Genomic DNA, 15169 nt, shown 5'->3' with positions numbered 1-15169 from the left:
GAAATTGGCACCTTGTAAAGATTATCGTTCTTGATTTGGTTTCATTTTATTGGTTTTAGTGGGCGATGAATGTATGATTTTCTAAAAAGAACTTATCTGAATGCAGAAATGATTATGTGAAAGTATACCATATGTAGACTCAAAAAGCATCTTTTGTTTGGTGGGTTTTTCTACACTATGAATCACTTGACCATTGGCAGTGTCTATGTGGGCAGCTACTTAAGGAAGTAGACCTAGGGTAAGGGACATAACTCTTACAAATCATTGGAACGTTTGTATTCACCTCTTTACATCAATCTCATGTAAGCATCAATGTAACATGGACTGATTTCATGCTGATTCAAAGGAAAACTTGAAAGGCTTTGGTGAAATTGAATATGATACAAACATATCACTGGTTTAAAGAGTAATGTCTCTACCTCATTAAATCTTTAATATATTTGAACCGAACACGTTTCTAAACTAACAAATTTTACTGCTCAATAGGGCTTTGGTTTATTGAGGTTTCATTGTATGCACATTCCACATACATGTAACTCATGCAAACTATTTCTTTAGAAACACAGCGCTGTGTTTTGATATTAGAGTGCAATTAAATTATCCATAAATACATTTACTTCCGGTTTCCATTGCAGACTGCCTAGTAATGACATTGATCAAACACCATAGGCACGGCAGTTCTGATAACTCGGATTTCATGGTCATTTTTGACGTCAACAAAAAAATTACAGAAACCGTCTGTGACAGATGTTGAACAGGACTATCATTACAATAACTTCCGAGTTAACACGAAGATCGATTGTTAATTCCGGCTTTTCAATTCCTTTGTCACGGACAGATGTTATAATTGGGTTAAAGTATAATAATCCAGATGCGGACCTTGACCGTTACTTTACACGTTTTTGACAAAGAGCTCGATTGAAGTATTAGAAATAAGAAATTTCAATAAGACATCATTCTGCTAACAGCACTTTGAATGGTTTGTTTTGTTTGAATATTTATACTCAATGGCATGCCTTTTCAACAAAAAAATGCATGCTATCCATTGTTACATCCCCATATTTTTATTTAAGTAAAAGTTTTTGTAAGAATCATGCGAATTCTGTAATATGTGATACACCTCAAATAAGGCTACACATTTTTATTTTTTGTTAATAAGTTGTTTTGTTGGTCTGTATAATAAAATGTAATATCATTCATTACAATCTGTCTGCTAATAGGATATAATCCACATTGAAAATCCAACAGTTTCTATTGTAATTTAGTGTCATTTACAGAGTTATCTCTCTAAATTTTGAATTCTACAGTACACTGTATATAATTTTTTATCGCCTTAGAGCATGGGTTATATGAAAAGCCACATGTTAATTTGTGTTTACTATAACATTTTAAACAAAATATCAAAAATAAAATTATGTAGGCTTTCCAACCATGAATCAGATTTTCCATCAGTCTTACCTGGAGTGCTACTTGATAAGTGGTCGGGGTAACATTTATCATGTCTTGTTGTTAGTCTACAATGTATGTACTTTTTTTCTGTTATGTTTGTAGTTTTCTGATAGGCTTATCTTACAAAATAAATGATATAAAACTCAGTTATAATAGTTATAACGAAATTTGGTTTCTTAAATGCCAAAATCTGTGCTTTCAATTCATTTCTGAATGAGAACTTAAAATTGATACGATCAAAAATTAAAGTATATAGTTAGAACTGCATAATGCTATAACTGCCTTTATGATTTCTTCATCAGCTTAAATACGAAAACTAAAGTTACCAATCTTTGTAAGAATCAGGCAGAGGGTGAAAAGTGGTCAAAATAAAACCTACTCTTCAGTCGGTTTAATTTTGCTATCTATTTGTTACCATGAGAATCAGTTCATTAAGTGGAATGGACATTGCAGAAAGTCCTGAAAGAGCCGGAAACTGTGACAGAAGAAAATAATAAATCAGACTGAAGTCTTTAAAGTCGCTTATCGTCAAATATTCCATGCCACAGATTTTGGCTTGATATCAACATCCAGGCAAATTCAATGCTCCACTAAACTTAACTCCCAATCAATCAGTGATTCTTCTCATTTTCACCATAAACCCTGGCGTAGATGTATGTATGGACTTTGTTCAGATTTTTTTTAAAAATCACTAATTTTAGTGAGCTGAAGATTTTAGGTCGATTGATAATAATAAATATTCATGTTTTTTCCCATTTCTCTTGTTTTGACTAATCGTACATTTGTACATTACTAGCAAAATAAGTGTATTCCATTTCGAAAATATACTTGACATTTTAGAACGTTTTAAAAGATTATGTCGGTTTTAAAAACTCATTATAGCTAGTGTTGTAATGTTTTATATGTTCCGACTTTACTTTTGAACTTTGAACTTTGGTGCGCAGCGAAACAATTTATCAATCGGCTAAGATCGGCAAACTTCAAGCGAAGTTGCGATATGCTAAACATTCAAAATCGTAACCGTGATGACCCGAATCAAAACAACTCTGAGACTAAGCGTTTCTCAGCTATATTACAGAACGTTTAATGCTAACCGATCGTTTCATCTTTAAAATTAATGTAAACTTCTCGCTCTCATACAAGTTAAAACACACGTAGAACACATGCAGACGTATGGTATTTAAGAGGTACATTTTGATCTCGTATGAAGCTAGAATTGACGGTTCTACGCCACCGATATGCAGCATAAGGTGGTGTAGTAATATATAATTATGCAAATCATATACGAATGTACAGTACTGAAATTACGAGTGCAAGAAGTCGCTAACAAAATCAGTCACTTAAAAGAGGCAAAAACTATAAAAAAAAAAATATAAAATACCTATAGAAGACAGGTGGAGTTGCTGTGTGTCTATCTATGGACGCAACAGTCACATAAATCAGCACAGAAATTATGGAATAAAGCAAGATTTGGTTGCCATACATTTGTTAAGAAAACAAATGAACTACTGAAGGGCAGACAACTTTGAAAACGCAATTTTAAAACTTTAAAACTTTAGAGCAATTTGCCAATTGCTACAAAATAGCAGAAATGGCAATACCAGTACAAGTCTTTGCAAGTAACCAGTATGATTATAGTTAGGTTAGACTGCCATGGTGTTTGTTGAAGATTTTGTGTTTTGCCTGATCCTTACTCAGACTTTACTAGATTTAAATATCCTGAATGATGTAATCATTTTTGTAGTGCTGTGTACTCATGTAGCAATAATAGTAAAGCTGGGAACAGTTACACACGTTTCCTTAAATAGAGATTTAGCGTGAGAAACTAATATCTGTATCAAACACAGGATTTTAACATCAATTTTAAAGTTCGTACAATGCCATTTTATTGGAGAAAATGAATCTAGTAGAATAAAGACGAATGTAAATATCCTATGTATAAAAATATACATGTAGTTTTAACAAAAATATAACAATATTATAATAGTCCATGCTTCTAAGACTACAGATGAGATCAGTACTAACTTCTCACAAAACTGTCGTAGAACTGTCAGAAGAACATTTCCCCTGAGAGGTTAGAACTGATCGTACGTTATTGTCTTGGTAACGGAAATGGCATAAGTTGTGAAAAGTGTTAATAGGCACTTTAACCTTGCCGCATTTTTTGCGCCTGCCCCAAGTGAGGAATTTCTTACCTCTGTACGTCTTGTTTCATTTTCACTTTCAGTTTACATTTACGTTGCTGGATTCTATAAGGGCAACTATTTCGCTGTGTTTGATGTTGTTTTTTTGGCCAGCTGGAGCCTGCGCTATAGTGTCAGGGTTTCCTCATTGAAGACCACTGAGTTTCCTAGAGCTGATATTTTTCATCCCTGTGGGGTTGTCGTTTCTTTGATATATTCACTATACTAAACATTCTCGTTATACTTAAACGCTTGTTCCTAGTCCATAAACGGTCCAACACGATCAGGTCAGAATTTTGAAATTTGAAAATTATACTTCAGTCAACGTCAGCTAGATGTACGGTCTGTGTATAAAAGTATGGCCCATACCCATCTTGAAAAACAACTTACTGGCTCCATCACAGAAAGGTTGGATAAATATGTAATTAAGGAAAATTCTTTCTAAGATGTTATAAATATGTATACCAAGTCAGGACCATTGTGATTGTTTCCAACATTCCGTTTTTTTTGCCTTTTAGTAGCCATTTATTATATGGACCCATCCTTTTTCAATATCTCTTTGGACTATTGCCTTTCTCTGTAAATTTGATATTGCCCTTAACGTTAGAAGTTGTCCTTCCTATCTGAACATGCGTTCATCCGCTAAAATACTGATACAAGTACAATTTAATACTATGTCCTGTTTATATGAGTTGTACCCTTATGTTTATTGTTTCAAAATCCTGTCTGTTTAAAATTTAACGTGATCGCTTGTAAAAATAGGAAATACTTAAATGACAGGTTTCCGTATTATAGCGAGTGTTTATTAATAGAACATGAGTGATGTCTGGTTTTTAGAGAGTGAAAGTTGGTGTCTGGTATTATCTGGGTTATATTCGAAATTTTCGAGTGAAATCCCGTTACTGGTTTAATTTCCGTTTCTTTCTAAATATCTATCAAAACTGAGGTCACATATCCTTCCGTTGCTAAGTTACTGAACGTCTGCGATCTTAGCGGAATTCTTTTCCATTTTTCTTTGCTTTGTCGAAGTCATTGTTTTCTTTCACCCTAGAGTTAATTCGGCTAAAAGATAAGCCATCTAAGACATAATGACTGACGAACAAATACATATACATGTTAACTTGAATCTCTCTCTATTTTCCATGGTGGAACATGATTAGCTAAATTATCCTAACTGCTCTTTAGACAATGGACAATGCATTACTGGTTCATATCCTGTAGACTCGTGGGACTAAACAGTGATCAGAATATCACAAAAATGCCCAAAAGTAAATGTAGTTCACCGTGAGTGAGTGGAAACGTCATATGCTGCCCAAGATGTTATGTATGACAATGCAATTTACTCAGTACAGATTTCCTACACTTTGTGTGGGGATATTATTTTGATGCTTTTTTTGCTGAAATATGTTCAAAATTAGCATCTGTTCATTTCCTATTCGGTCAAACAAGTTCTCTTATTAGCAGAAAAAAGCCAATAGCACAAATTAGACTTTCATGTAGAAGATCAACTAACAAAATCGATATGAGCTAAATATAATAACCTAATTAGCACTCTTAGATGTATACACCAATATACAAACATGCGACGTAGGTTTGGTCCAGCCGCAATCAATAGCCTTTTCATTCATAAAATCAAATTCTACACACGACATCCATTCATTCATTTATTCATTAATTCACCACGCCTTTTAGGTCTTCTAAATCTCGCTTGTTTATCGGAATTTTTGTCTAGCTATAACAGTATCCTATGCTACTGACACGTCAAGCATTTTTGGCAAGCTTAAGAAATCAGTAACTTTATTGTCAAAAATGTACGTCAACACGCGATGGCTAACCTTGCACAGGCTGTCCAAATTAGGAGTTTTAACAAATATTTTGTCTTAACATAGGTCATTGCTACCGTTATTGTATATTATAAGGATCATATGACGAAGACCTTAAACACTTTATTCCCAATAAGATCGTTTATCAGCCTCTAGTGTATAGAAACAGTGTACTCACATTTTTGGTGTTTATCATCCCATATCCGCCGATTATGTTTGGAAAAGTTTGTATAGATATGTGTATACATATTATTATACATTATTAGCATTCACTGTCTTCACTTTTACAATGTAGAAGATATAATGTACAGGGACGGATCCAGGATTTTAGATATCTTTTGTGATAAAGAAATTAATGTTTCAACCTAAAACCGCCTAAATCTACCCTTGATAGTCCATGCTTTGCGAATTTTAGGGGACGCACGCCCGCCACGCCCCCGCCCCTGATGTACCTTAAGGTAGCTGGGTATGGGGGTTTATTGGGTTTAAACAGTATCATCGTCGGTGGCAACCATCCCCCTCCTCCCCCGACAATTGTGGAATCGTACAATACGCATGTACAGTTGAAATGACTACTATTGGTGCCATTTAAAAAATATAAATCTAAATAATCTTTTTCATACCATAATAAGAACGAAATAAATGGTTCGAAGGTGTAACGCATGTATTTCATTTTTAAATAACGATGTATTATCTTAGAGCAATACTTGAATTAATAACAATAAAAAAAATGCGATTGTAAAAAAAAAAAAAACACACACACACATACACACAATGAAAATACAATAATACATGGTCTAGAGTAAAACTAGTTGGAATATCAATCGGGTTATTGCCTCTAGCTCCAGTTAGATAACATCCACTCCTACGTGGCAGTCATTTTATGCTTAACAAACGTCTTCTTGTCAAGAAATATGTCAATTGTATACCTTTATATTCGTAGTACTGTGAACAAGAACATAAACAGATATATAAGATACGGTCGTCGGTTTTCTGCTTGAATTATTTTGAGATAGATATGCAGGTCGTAAATATCACTGCCTCAAAACCTGCAGGCAAAGAATGCCCTAGGTCTTATACTAAGTTCTGTAATTTCGAATTCTTCTGAATTAACGAACATTTGCGTTAAATATTAGAGAAGTACCTGGATGCAGGAGTGGAAGGGTTTAAGACTATTATTGCTCGTCGTCCCCTAATTTTGCCCGAAATTATAAAAAAATCCCCCCCCCATTTTAAGGGAGCTGGACTGCCACTGGGGTACAGTATTTCTATAAAAAAAAGTTCCATTGATTTATAGATATGAAATAAATCCATGGCTTGATATTGCGTGCAAAATGTATATACATGTACGGGTTACAATGGACAAATTAAGGGAGTGATGTTGGAAGTATATTGTAGTATTAAATTAATAATATTAAATATCCTCTTCAAAGTATAATTATGGTACATTAAAACTTTTTGGGGCTATCTGAATGACTTTTATTGAATATGATCTTCAACTTTTTTTGCAACGGTCAGAACTCAACTGTAGAACAAGAATTAGAGTAAATTTCCACCCAATTTCATTAAAGATTGCGATGCACAATATTTTTTGTACCCCTTGGAATGTGTTCGGTGTCGTAAGTTCATATATGAAGTGGTCATTTTAGTTTAAACATATTTATTAACTAATTTTCACATTTTAACATCAAACCAAAACAATAGAATGAATCGAACAATAGCAAATTAATCACAGGATTCAGAAACAAGACTTAAAGTCTTATATCAATCCGTCTCCTGAAATCATGAGTAATAATTATATCATATAGCTCAGCTCAAGGAAGTAGTGCTCTAGTGCTTATAACGTGCATTTGGTGAGTTTGGTGCAAAGCGGAGAGGTTGATACTTAATGCCCTATGCATTTACTCTGGACGTAAGGAATTCTTAAAATTATTCAAACTAGTAACTGTGTAATTTAGGTTGTTGATTTGAAGCTTTTGCTCTCTAGCAAAAAGTTTTGAACCTTTGTAAACATTTCAACATTATACTCATCAGACATCTCATCTGATCCAAATAGGAGAAGATTTGAAGTCAGTTGATCAGGAAGTTGAAGTACTGAAATATGTTGTCATCTAAGCGATTGATATAATGAACAAAAGAGTAAGAAGTGGTTCGCAGATTCTATTTCGCCGGCATAATGGGGATGGAATAATGTCTTTGTCGAATAGATCTTTATTTAGCTCGCTACACTGAAGACGAAGTCTGGCATGTAGGATTTGACCTTTGCGTGATCCGCACTAGAAATATATTGGTTTTTTGACTACCTCATTTTGGAGATGAGTTTTGAAAACTTTTACTGATGGCGAGGTCTTGATATCATTTGGTAATGTGTTCCATAATCGAATAGTGGAAAGTAGAAAATAATTTGAATATTGGTATGTTCTACAATAAACTGATTGGATTAGGTCAGAATTCCGATTGGGTAGTTATGGATTTGGTTTATTCTGTTAGGAATCAGAGTTTGAAGATAAGGCGGTGTCACATTGTTCAAAATCTTGTACATTAGTGTTAATTTGTGATTTCTCGCTGGACACATAATTTCTGCCATCCAGTTTCTATATATAAATTGTTAATTGATGTTAATCTAGTACCCCCTGTAACTATTCTTGCTGTATCAATTTGAATCTTTTCTGATTCAGGATTGTCAACAATAAGATATAGACTAGTATCATCAGCAAATAATTTAATGGTAGACTTGATTTCGGTAACGATATCATTTATAAAGATAAGGAAAAATAAAGGACCAAGTATTGATCCCTGAGGAACACCGGCTCTTATCAACAACCATTCAGAAAAACAATTGTTAATAACAACACGGTGTTTCCTCTCCTGTAAATAGTTAGTAAATCATTCTAACAAATAATTGTCAATTCCAATAGTCTTTAATTTACAAATCAGTCCTCGGTGCCATACCTTATCAAATGCTTTACTGATATCACAGAAGATAACTCTTACTTCCTTTCCTTGATCAAGTGCTTTTCCAAATTCGTTAGTTATACTTATTAATTGGTTGACGACTGAATCTCCTGGTGTAAATCCAGACTGGTGACAAGTTATCATTTCATTTGACCGAAGATAGTTGTATAAATGTTTAGAGACACATCTTTCCATGACTTTCCCAACGATACTTATTAAAGATATGGGTCGGTAATTGTTTATTTCGTTTTGAGAACCCGATTTGAATACAGGGGTTACATTTGCCAGTTTCCAACTTGAAGGGAATCTACGTAAACGCAATGACATGTTAAATAATTTGCTAAGGGGGTATTTCAAAACAGAAGATAATTCTTTTAGAATTCTTGGACTTATATTGTCAGGACCAACAGCTTTAGTTGTGTCTAAGCATTTAAGTATATCTTCAACTTCTCCGTCAGTGATACTAATAGAGGGCATGCAATATATAGATTCTTGTTCTATTTGTTCTGGTAAGGTCTTATTCGAGTCGTCTACCCTACATTGATCATTGAAATATTCTTTAAAAATCAACGTCTTTTCTTTGTCATCGTCGATAAGATCGTCACCAATCTTTAAAGGAGGTATTTTATGTTTATTAAAACTTCCCAAGAGCGATTTTACTAATTTCCAGGAGTTTTTTTTGTGTCAATCTTATCATTTATTATTTTGTTTGATATGTTGCTATAATAGCCAGATTTCGCATTTTTAACGACTAAATTACACTTGTTTCTTACTTTTCTGAACTTTTCCCCACTATCCGGACTATCATGCTTTTTTGCCTTGTTATGACAGCGGTTTTTCTTCCTAATTAATATTTTTTAGGCGAGAGTTAATCCAAGGTGGGTCTTCCTTGTTTATACTAATGATGCAGTTATGTATAACCTCGTCACAGATAGAAATAATTTTATCCGTAATATCTGAAGTAGACGAATCTATTTGTCCACTTTCATTCGTAAACACAGGTGCATGTGTTCAGTCGACACGATGTTCTAATTTATAATTCTTTCATACATTAAATGTTAATAGCCTTTTCCATGCATATTTATCATTTCAGAATCTCTTGCCAAAACAGTTTTTGGCTTCATACCAAATAACTAATCGGTCCTATTCCGTTGAATCAGCGGCTAGCCTTACGAAGGATATGTTATACGTGAACTACTTAAAATTCAATAAGGTGCGAACGGAAAATCTCAATGGTTGTTTACTACTAAAATAGCTAGTGATTCTGAGAGTCATATTAGTATTCTATTTCATGTTGAACAGACCGTAACGTGTCGAGATAAAACTGAAATATAATCCCATTGAAAAAAAAAGGGAAATGGGGAAAAAATAACGTCGTACAGATGGATGCAAATACGGAGAAGGCGAAACTGTTTATAAAAAAATACCGCTTAATTGAGAGAAAGATATCGGCACTGTACAGAACAGGAAACCATGAGAAATAATTGATTAAGCTGATAATATCGATATTAAACTTATGAACTTTCACGTTCACAAGACTTTGATAATTGTAAGGCCCGAACGATGGAACACTGAAGTTAATATTTAGCTTACAACTTGCCATACGTAGAAACAACGTTATTAGATAGTTGTCTATTGGTATACTGGTAAAAGGAAAAACAATTTTATATATCTGAAAGGCATTTCTTTTTTTTTGCTATTCGCGAAACAGGCTATACGTAAATATGTTTGACACGCGAAGATGAATTTGATAGATGGAGGCGCCGCCAAGTCTACACACTTGAACAGTACATTATTCTAATTACATGTCATGCATCGAGTTTAAATTGCTTTTCAAAACCTATTTTAAATACATAGTTTAACACTTCATTCACAATTAAATTCTATATCCATTTTGTATTTGTCAAGGTCACCGTTACGAAACCAAGCACAGGTGATATTGGGTTTTACCACTACGTAATGCAATCAACTTCCCCTATAACATCGATTTTAGATTGTAGATCATCAGGCGATGATTCTCCATCGCCCAAAATGTGTAGGTGTCCATTGATAAGGTTCAAATTTTCTTGCAGTGAAGTTTTTTTTTTTAAAATGAAGTGGTAAATAATGAGATAGGGGTCAACGCTCTGATCTTTCAAGTATCTGGTTACAGAAATTGTCTGGTGTTTACGTTTTAAACCACAGAGGTGCTTTATGGGTAAATGCTTCGTCTTTTAAACAGGGGAAATTGTAATATTTAAAATAAAATTGTACAACGGGAGTTAGTGTAAAGAAAATGTTTCTCAGTCTTTTTTTATGTTAAGTTCCATACATACGCGCCCTTTATATCGAAAACGGGCGTATTCCGATCTTAAAGATAATTGTGTTCAGTTCCCATTAGAAAGGCAACAGTATAGTGTCGGTCGACATTTGACCTATACAAAATATGTCGGTACAGTAATTACGTTAATACCTTTAAAGAATTTTGTTTTCTTGTGAGTAAAATATCCAGTAATGGCATGGAAAGACTAGACAATTCGTAATAATGAATATTCATGAGTATATTAATCTGTATAGAGTAGATGGTTGAATAGATAAAAATGTAATTCCACTATTGTAAACACCACATACAATTTAACTCACGAACACCGGGGCTTTCCACCACAATTGTTCAGGAGTAAAAATGGTAAGTATTTATCTCTAAACGCGGATTACATTACATTTACCTGTTTTTCTTCATTATAAAAGGCATGTCTCCATTTCAAAATCCGATGGATCAACTGAACACTGCACAAGTTTTTATTTGGTATCATTATATAACCATTTAATTTAGGGTACTATGCAAAACTCGTTTGACAAAGTATGATACATGGATCATATCAGGAAAAACAAACTAAAATTGTATTTTGAGACATTTTAATCTCTTTCAAGAGTAATAACAACAAATGAACAATGATTAATGAATAACAACATAAATGCGAATGAAAACGATAGACTCTGAATATGTTAATGACATGAACACTTTTTGGCGGGAAAAAATGTGCGCACATTTTCCAACCTAACCCGTCACATCACAGTGAAAACTGCGAGTCACCGAAGAAAAGAATAGTTCTTCAAGCTGCCATTTGAAGATGCATTTGATGAAAGTTAATGTTCATGACAAAACGTTAATGAATTGAAAGACTTTCCTGGGTTTTTCTACCATCGTCTGCCGCGCGTGGTGGATTAATTTCACCATCATCACGACCTTCGTACAACACCGCACTGATACGGACAGGCGGTTATCCTGATTTAAACCACAACAGTACGACACAAGTGTCATGTTGCTGTCTCACAGCTTTGGGGCGCTGATACTTTCGCATTGTTGTTACAATGAAAGTGAAACTCGTTAACAGACTGCGTTGAAGTTTGGCACAAAACGGATTTTTCGAATTCGAGTAATTGTCCTAAGAAATTGAAGTTAGGCGACACATTTGGTTTGCACTGCTTCACATGGTCATAAGCTTGGTTCAGGCTTATGTGTTGTTTCTGCATTAGGTATGCACATGTGACCGTCACAGAGCGACTTATTCCCGCCAAACAATGCACCAATACACCACATTTGTTTTCTCGTGCTTCATCTGGAAAACAAGATAAACGATCTTAAATACAACTGAATGACTCACTTTATTGTAAAGTATACCTTTTTTTATATCTACAAGATGTTGCATTCATAAAGGCACACGTGTGAAACAAGTTAAATATATACTAGGTGCACCTATGTGGCAATTCAACCTTTTTATCGTCTGTTATCAACATCATTATTGTGTCCATGACCTAGAATTGTGTATAAATGTTTTTAATTTAGACAGAAAATGAGTATCAAATAGACGACTTCCTGTGCTTACAGAGCAAAGTGGGTCGTTCATCCGTAGTTAATACACCCATTAAATGGCTTTGAATACATCGGCCGGATATGGTGATTACCAAGCGAACATCCTGTAGTTATCCGTAGTGAACAAGGTCGTGTGAAATTCACGAAAATGTAATAAAAATAAAATTATTTTACTCAACAACAAAACTTACCTATAAAAGCAATGGCCTGTGGGAAGAATGCCGACAGGTTTTGAGAAAGCTGATCTGCAACTGGGATCTGTAAGTATCTGAAGTCGTCGTCTGTTTCAAATTTGTTAGGAACATTTGGCGTAACGTTAAGAATGTATTTAATTCCGAATTTTTTAAGTTGATTCAAGTCAGCTGAGTTTTGGGCATTTCCTAAGTACAGGTATGGTAGCACTTGGACTGGATACTGAACATGGGGTGAAGGTGAATTCAAGTTGTCACAGTCAGATTCTGAGGTTCCATTACCAGAGTCGTCGGATATTTTAAGATTACAAAGGCCATAGATGGAATCATCCGTAGTAGTGGTACCCTCACACAGGTCTCTCGAGTTTTTCTCGAAGACTTCAAATCCTCCTGGAAAAAAAAGGAAAATTACAAATAACAGCCTAGTTTTGGAACCCAATGGTAACCCCATTTAATTTTAACCCGCTATCAGACTTGTTATTTGCATAGCCACTAGCTGAGATAAGCTTTGTTTACCTAAGCAAAGCAAATATCGAACAATCCACCATCTAGGTCGCGCTTCCTGTGCCCAAAGTTATCCATTGATAACAAAACCAATGAATTAGCTTATCACTCAAATATCAGCAAAAAATACGATTAGTTTGATAACCTACGTAAAATTAAAAGACGAAGGAATGGCTAATGACCAAAATAGAGGTAATGGTCCATAACATATCATACATCAAATGAATACACAAACATCAGAACGGTTATTTATCCTCATACATCAAAGAAACGCCTTTGGCTACTGTAGTCTAAAATACGTTACCGCGGTTAATGTAAATTTCCAATTTGGAAGGCAGAAACAAGAACATTTTCCACGTCAACAAACTGAATCATGAAATGAATGATAAGGTTAACTTACCATCTAGAATTCGTGCTGAAGCCCCATCTTGTTGGAGTTTCTTCATGAGTAAATCCACAGTCACAGAGGTATTACAGTTATTGTCCGTAGAACTCTGGTCGTACAGAATGATATCATGCGATTTCCAGAGTTTGTTGAATTTTTCTTTCGCTTCGTTGTTTTGAATGACACATTGAATCTTGAGATTTCCCTTCTTCAAACGGCGGATCATTAGTCCAGGCAGTGTAATGTTTATAGCCCCTTTAACGTGAGATCGTATGAATTCGGTCTGAGATCTACAATCGAGTATCAGTACAGTTTTTCCTGCCCGTAGCACCGAGTCTAAACCCTCACGACTGCAGAAATCGCCGCTCATGTTGGTAACGCACTCTAAGCAAGGCATTCGGAAAATAAAATTATAACAAACTTAGTACTACAGTCGGCTACAAACCAATTGAACACATCTGTGTGTAAAAACTTTGTCAATGAATCAACACAATATTCAATGTAAACACATGAGTTCCAACAACAAAGTCACGAGTAAAAAATATCACAAAAATGAAAAGAGTTAAAATGTATTGATAATTTAGTCCGTGTTACTTCAACTTCAAGTTCTAAAATGTAATGTAAGTATGCCCTACTTATATCCTATGTTTTCTATGCATTCAACCACACTGTTATCTTTGACAAATCAGACGGATTATATCTTTGACCAATCGCTACAACGACGTTTCTCTAAGCTCCGCCTTCTTAACCACTATTTTTAATACATTACACTAACGTACCATTCTATATTTAGGCCACAATTACTCCGCGTGTTCAATTACTGTGTATACAAATGTTGCTAAGAAATACAAATTTACCAAAGATTCAATTTACAAACATAAAAAAATACAAGTTTTCGAAATTGACTTTTTCAAACGGTGTTTGATTTAGAAACAGTAACGCTGACCTTTATTGGACTACGTTTCCTGTCGATTTACCAACCTCATTGATTTATCAGTCAATGACGACCTTCAAAGATCACGTGACTTACGCAGTTTTCGTGTTATTGTTTAATTGATTCGGCACTCCAGGGGGTAAAAACGTCTATTGATTAAAAAGACGAAAAATCACTAATCGTTTAAAGTTTGCTCAAATATATTGTTATAGAGGGGTCATTGGTGAGGATTTCCTGTTTAAATTTGACACATAGATAATTAGGAACAGCTTATTACCGGTGGCAATGTTTTGATGGCCTATTCAGGTCAGTGGTTCAGGGGATGTTGACTTTTTACATGATAATTAGCGAGAACAATATATCATTATTATTTAATTTGATAATGTCACTAAAACTTTTGTTTAGAAAAATAGCGATAGGATGGATGGAAAATTCATTGTGCTTGTTATTACGACTACGCTATTGAAAGTATTATCAGTTGTAATTTTATAATAGCTCATTTCGAAAAATAAATAAATAAAAAATCGCAGTTACTCTGTTAAATGATAGACAAAGTGTCTTTAAAAATGGGAAAAAGATACTCAGTCTTTCTAATTGTGACTTTCGTAAGATCAGAAATTAAATCGTATGTAAGGAAGTTAAAGAGCTTGTCGGTTGTTTAGGTATCAGAGACTACACTAAAGATAATAACTAAACTGTAAAAAAATAATACAGGAATACATATATATATATATCAATAAAAAAGAACGGATATGGTGAAACGTAACACAACCTAAATACAAAACAGTCAATACTTTCAAAGATCATCAAAAGGATCTTCAACAAGTGTATAAGCGCGTGTGGATGATTTTTTCGTAGATACATCTGTAATATATGGAGACATTATAGATTT

The 15169-nt window shown here is 34.3% G+C and overlaps 1 protein-coding gene and 1 long non-coding RNA gene across 2 annotated transcripts in view; both read right to left on the bottom strand.

The window, feature by feature from the left end:
• LOC148627941 (uncharacterized) overlaps nucleotides 1-10017 on the bottom strand; it is a 39455-nt gene extending 29438 nt beyond the window's left edge. Inside the window, exon 1 of the long non-coding RNA XR_015922014.1 lies at nucleotides 9184-10017. This is a non-coding gene — a long non-coding RNA (uncharacterized LOC148627941). The remainder of the gene's footprint in view (nucleotides 1-9183) is intronic.
• A 1271-nt stretch (nucleotides 10018-11288) lies between these two features.
• LOC148627940 (dual specificity protein phosphatase 7-like) lies at nucleotides 11289-13953 on the bottom strand. The gene is made up of 3 exons (XM_088581934.1): nucleotides 13359-13953; nucleotides 12455-12844; nucleotides 11289-12009 (listed from the first exon to the last, which is right to left on the bottom strand). The coding sequence occupies exons 1-3, from the start codon at nucleotides 13738-13740 to the stop codon at nucleotides 11708-11710; spliced, it is 1074 nt and encodes a 357-aa protein (XP_088438060.1). The 5' UTR covers nucleotides 13741-13953; the 3' UTR covers nucleotides 11289-11707.
• Between the last annotated feature and the right edge of the window lie 1216 nt (nucleotides 13954-15169).

Source organism: Perna viridis, chromosome 1 (assembly GCF_037379345.1).
Source record: "Perna viridis isolate PV_CMFRI_1.1 ecotype Kerala chromosome 1, ASM3737934v1, whole genome shotgun sequence".
In the NCBI taxonomy this organism is placed as follows: domain Eukaryota; kingdom Metazoa; phylum Mollusca; class Bivalvia; order Mytilida; family Mytilidae; genus Perna; species Perna viridis.
The sequence above is the reverse complement of the archived record's forward strand: the minus strand, read 5'-3'. Positions and strand labels throughout refer to the sequence as shown.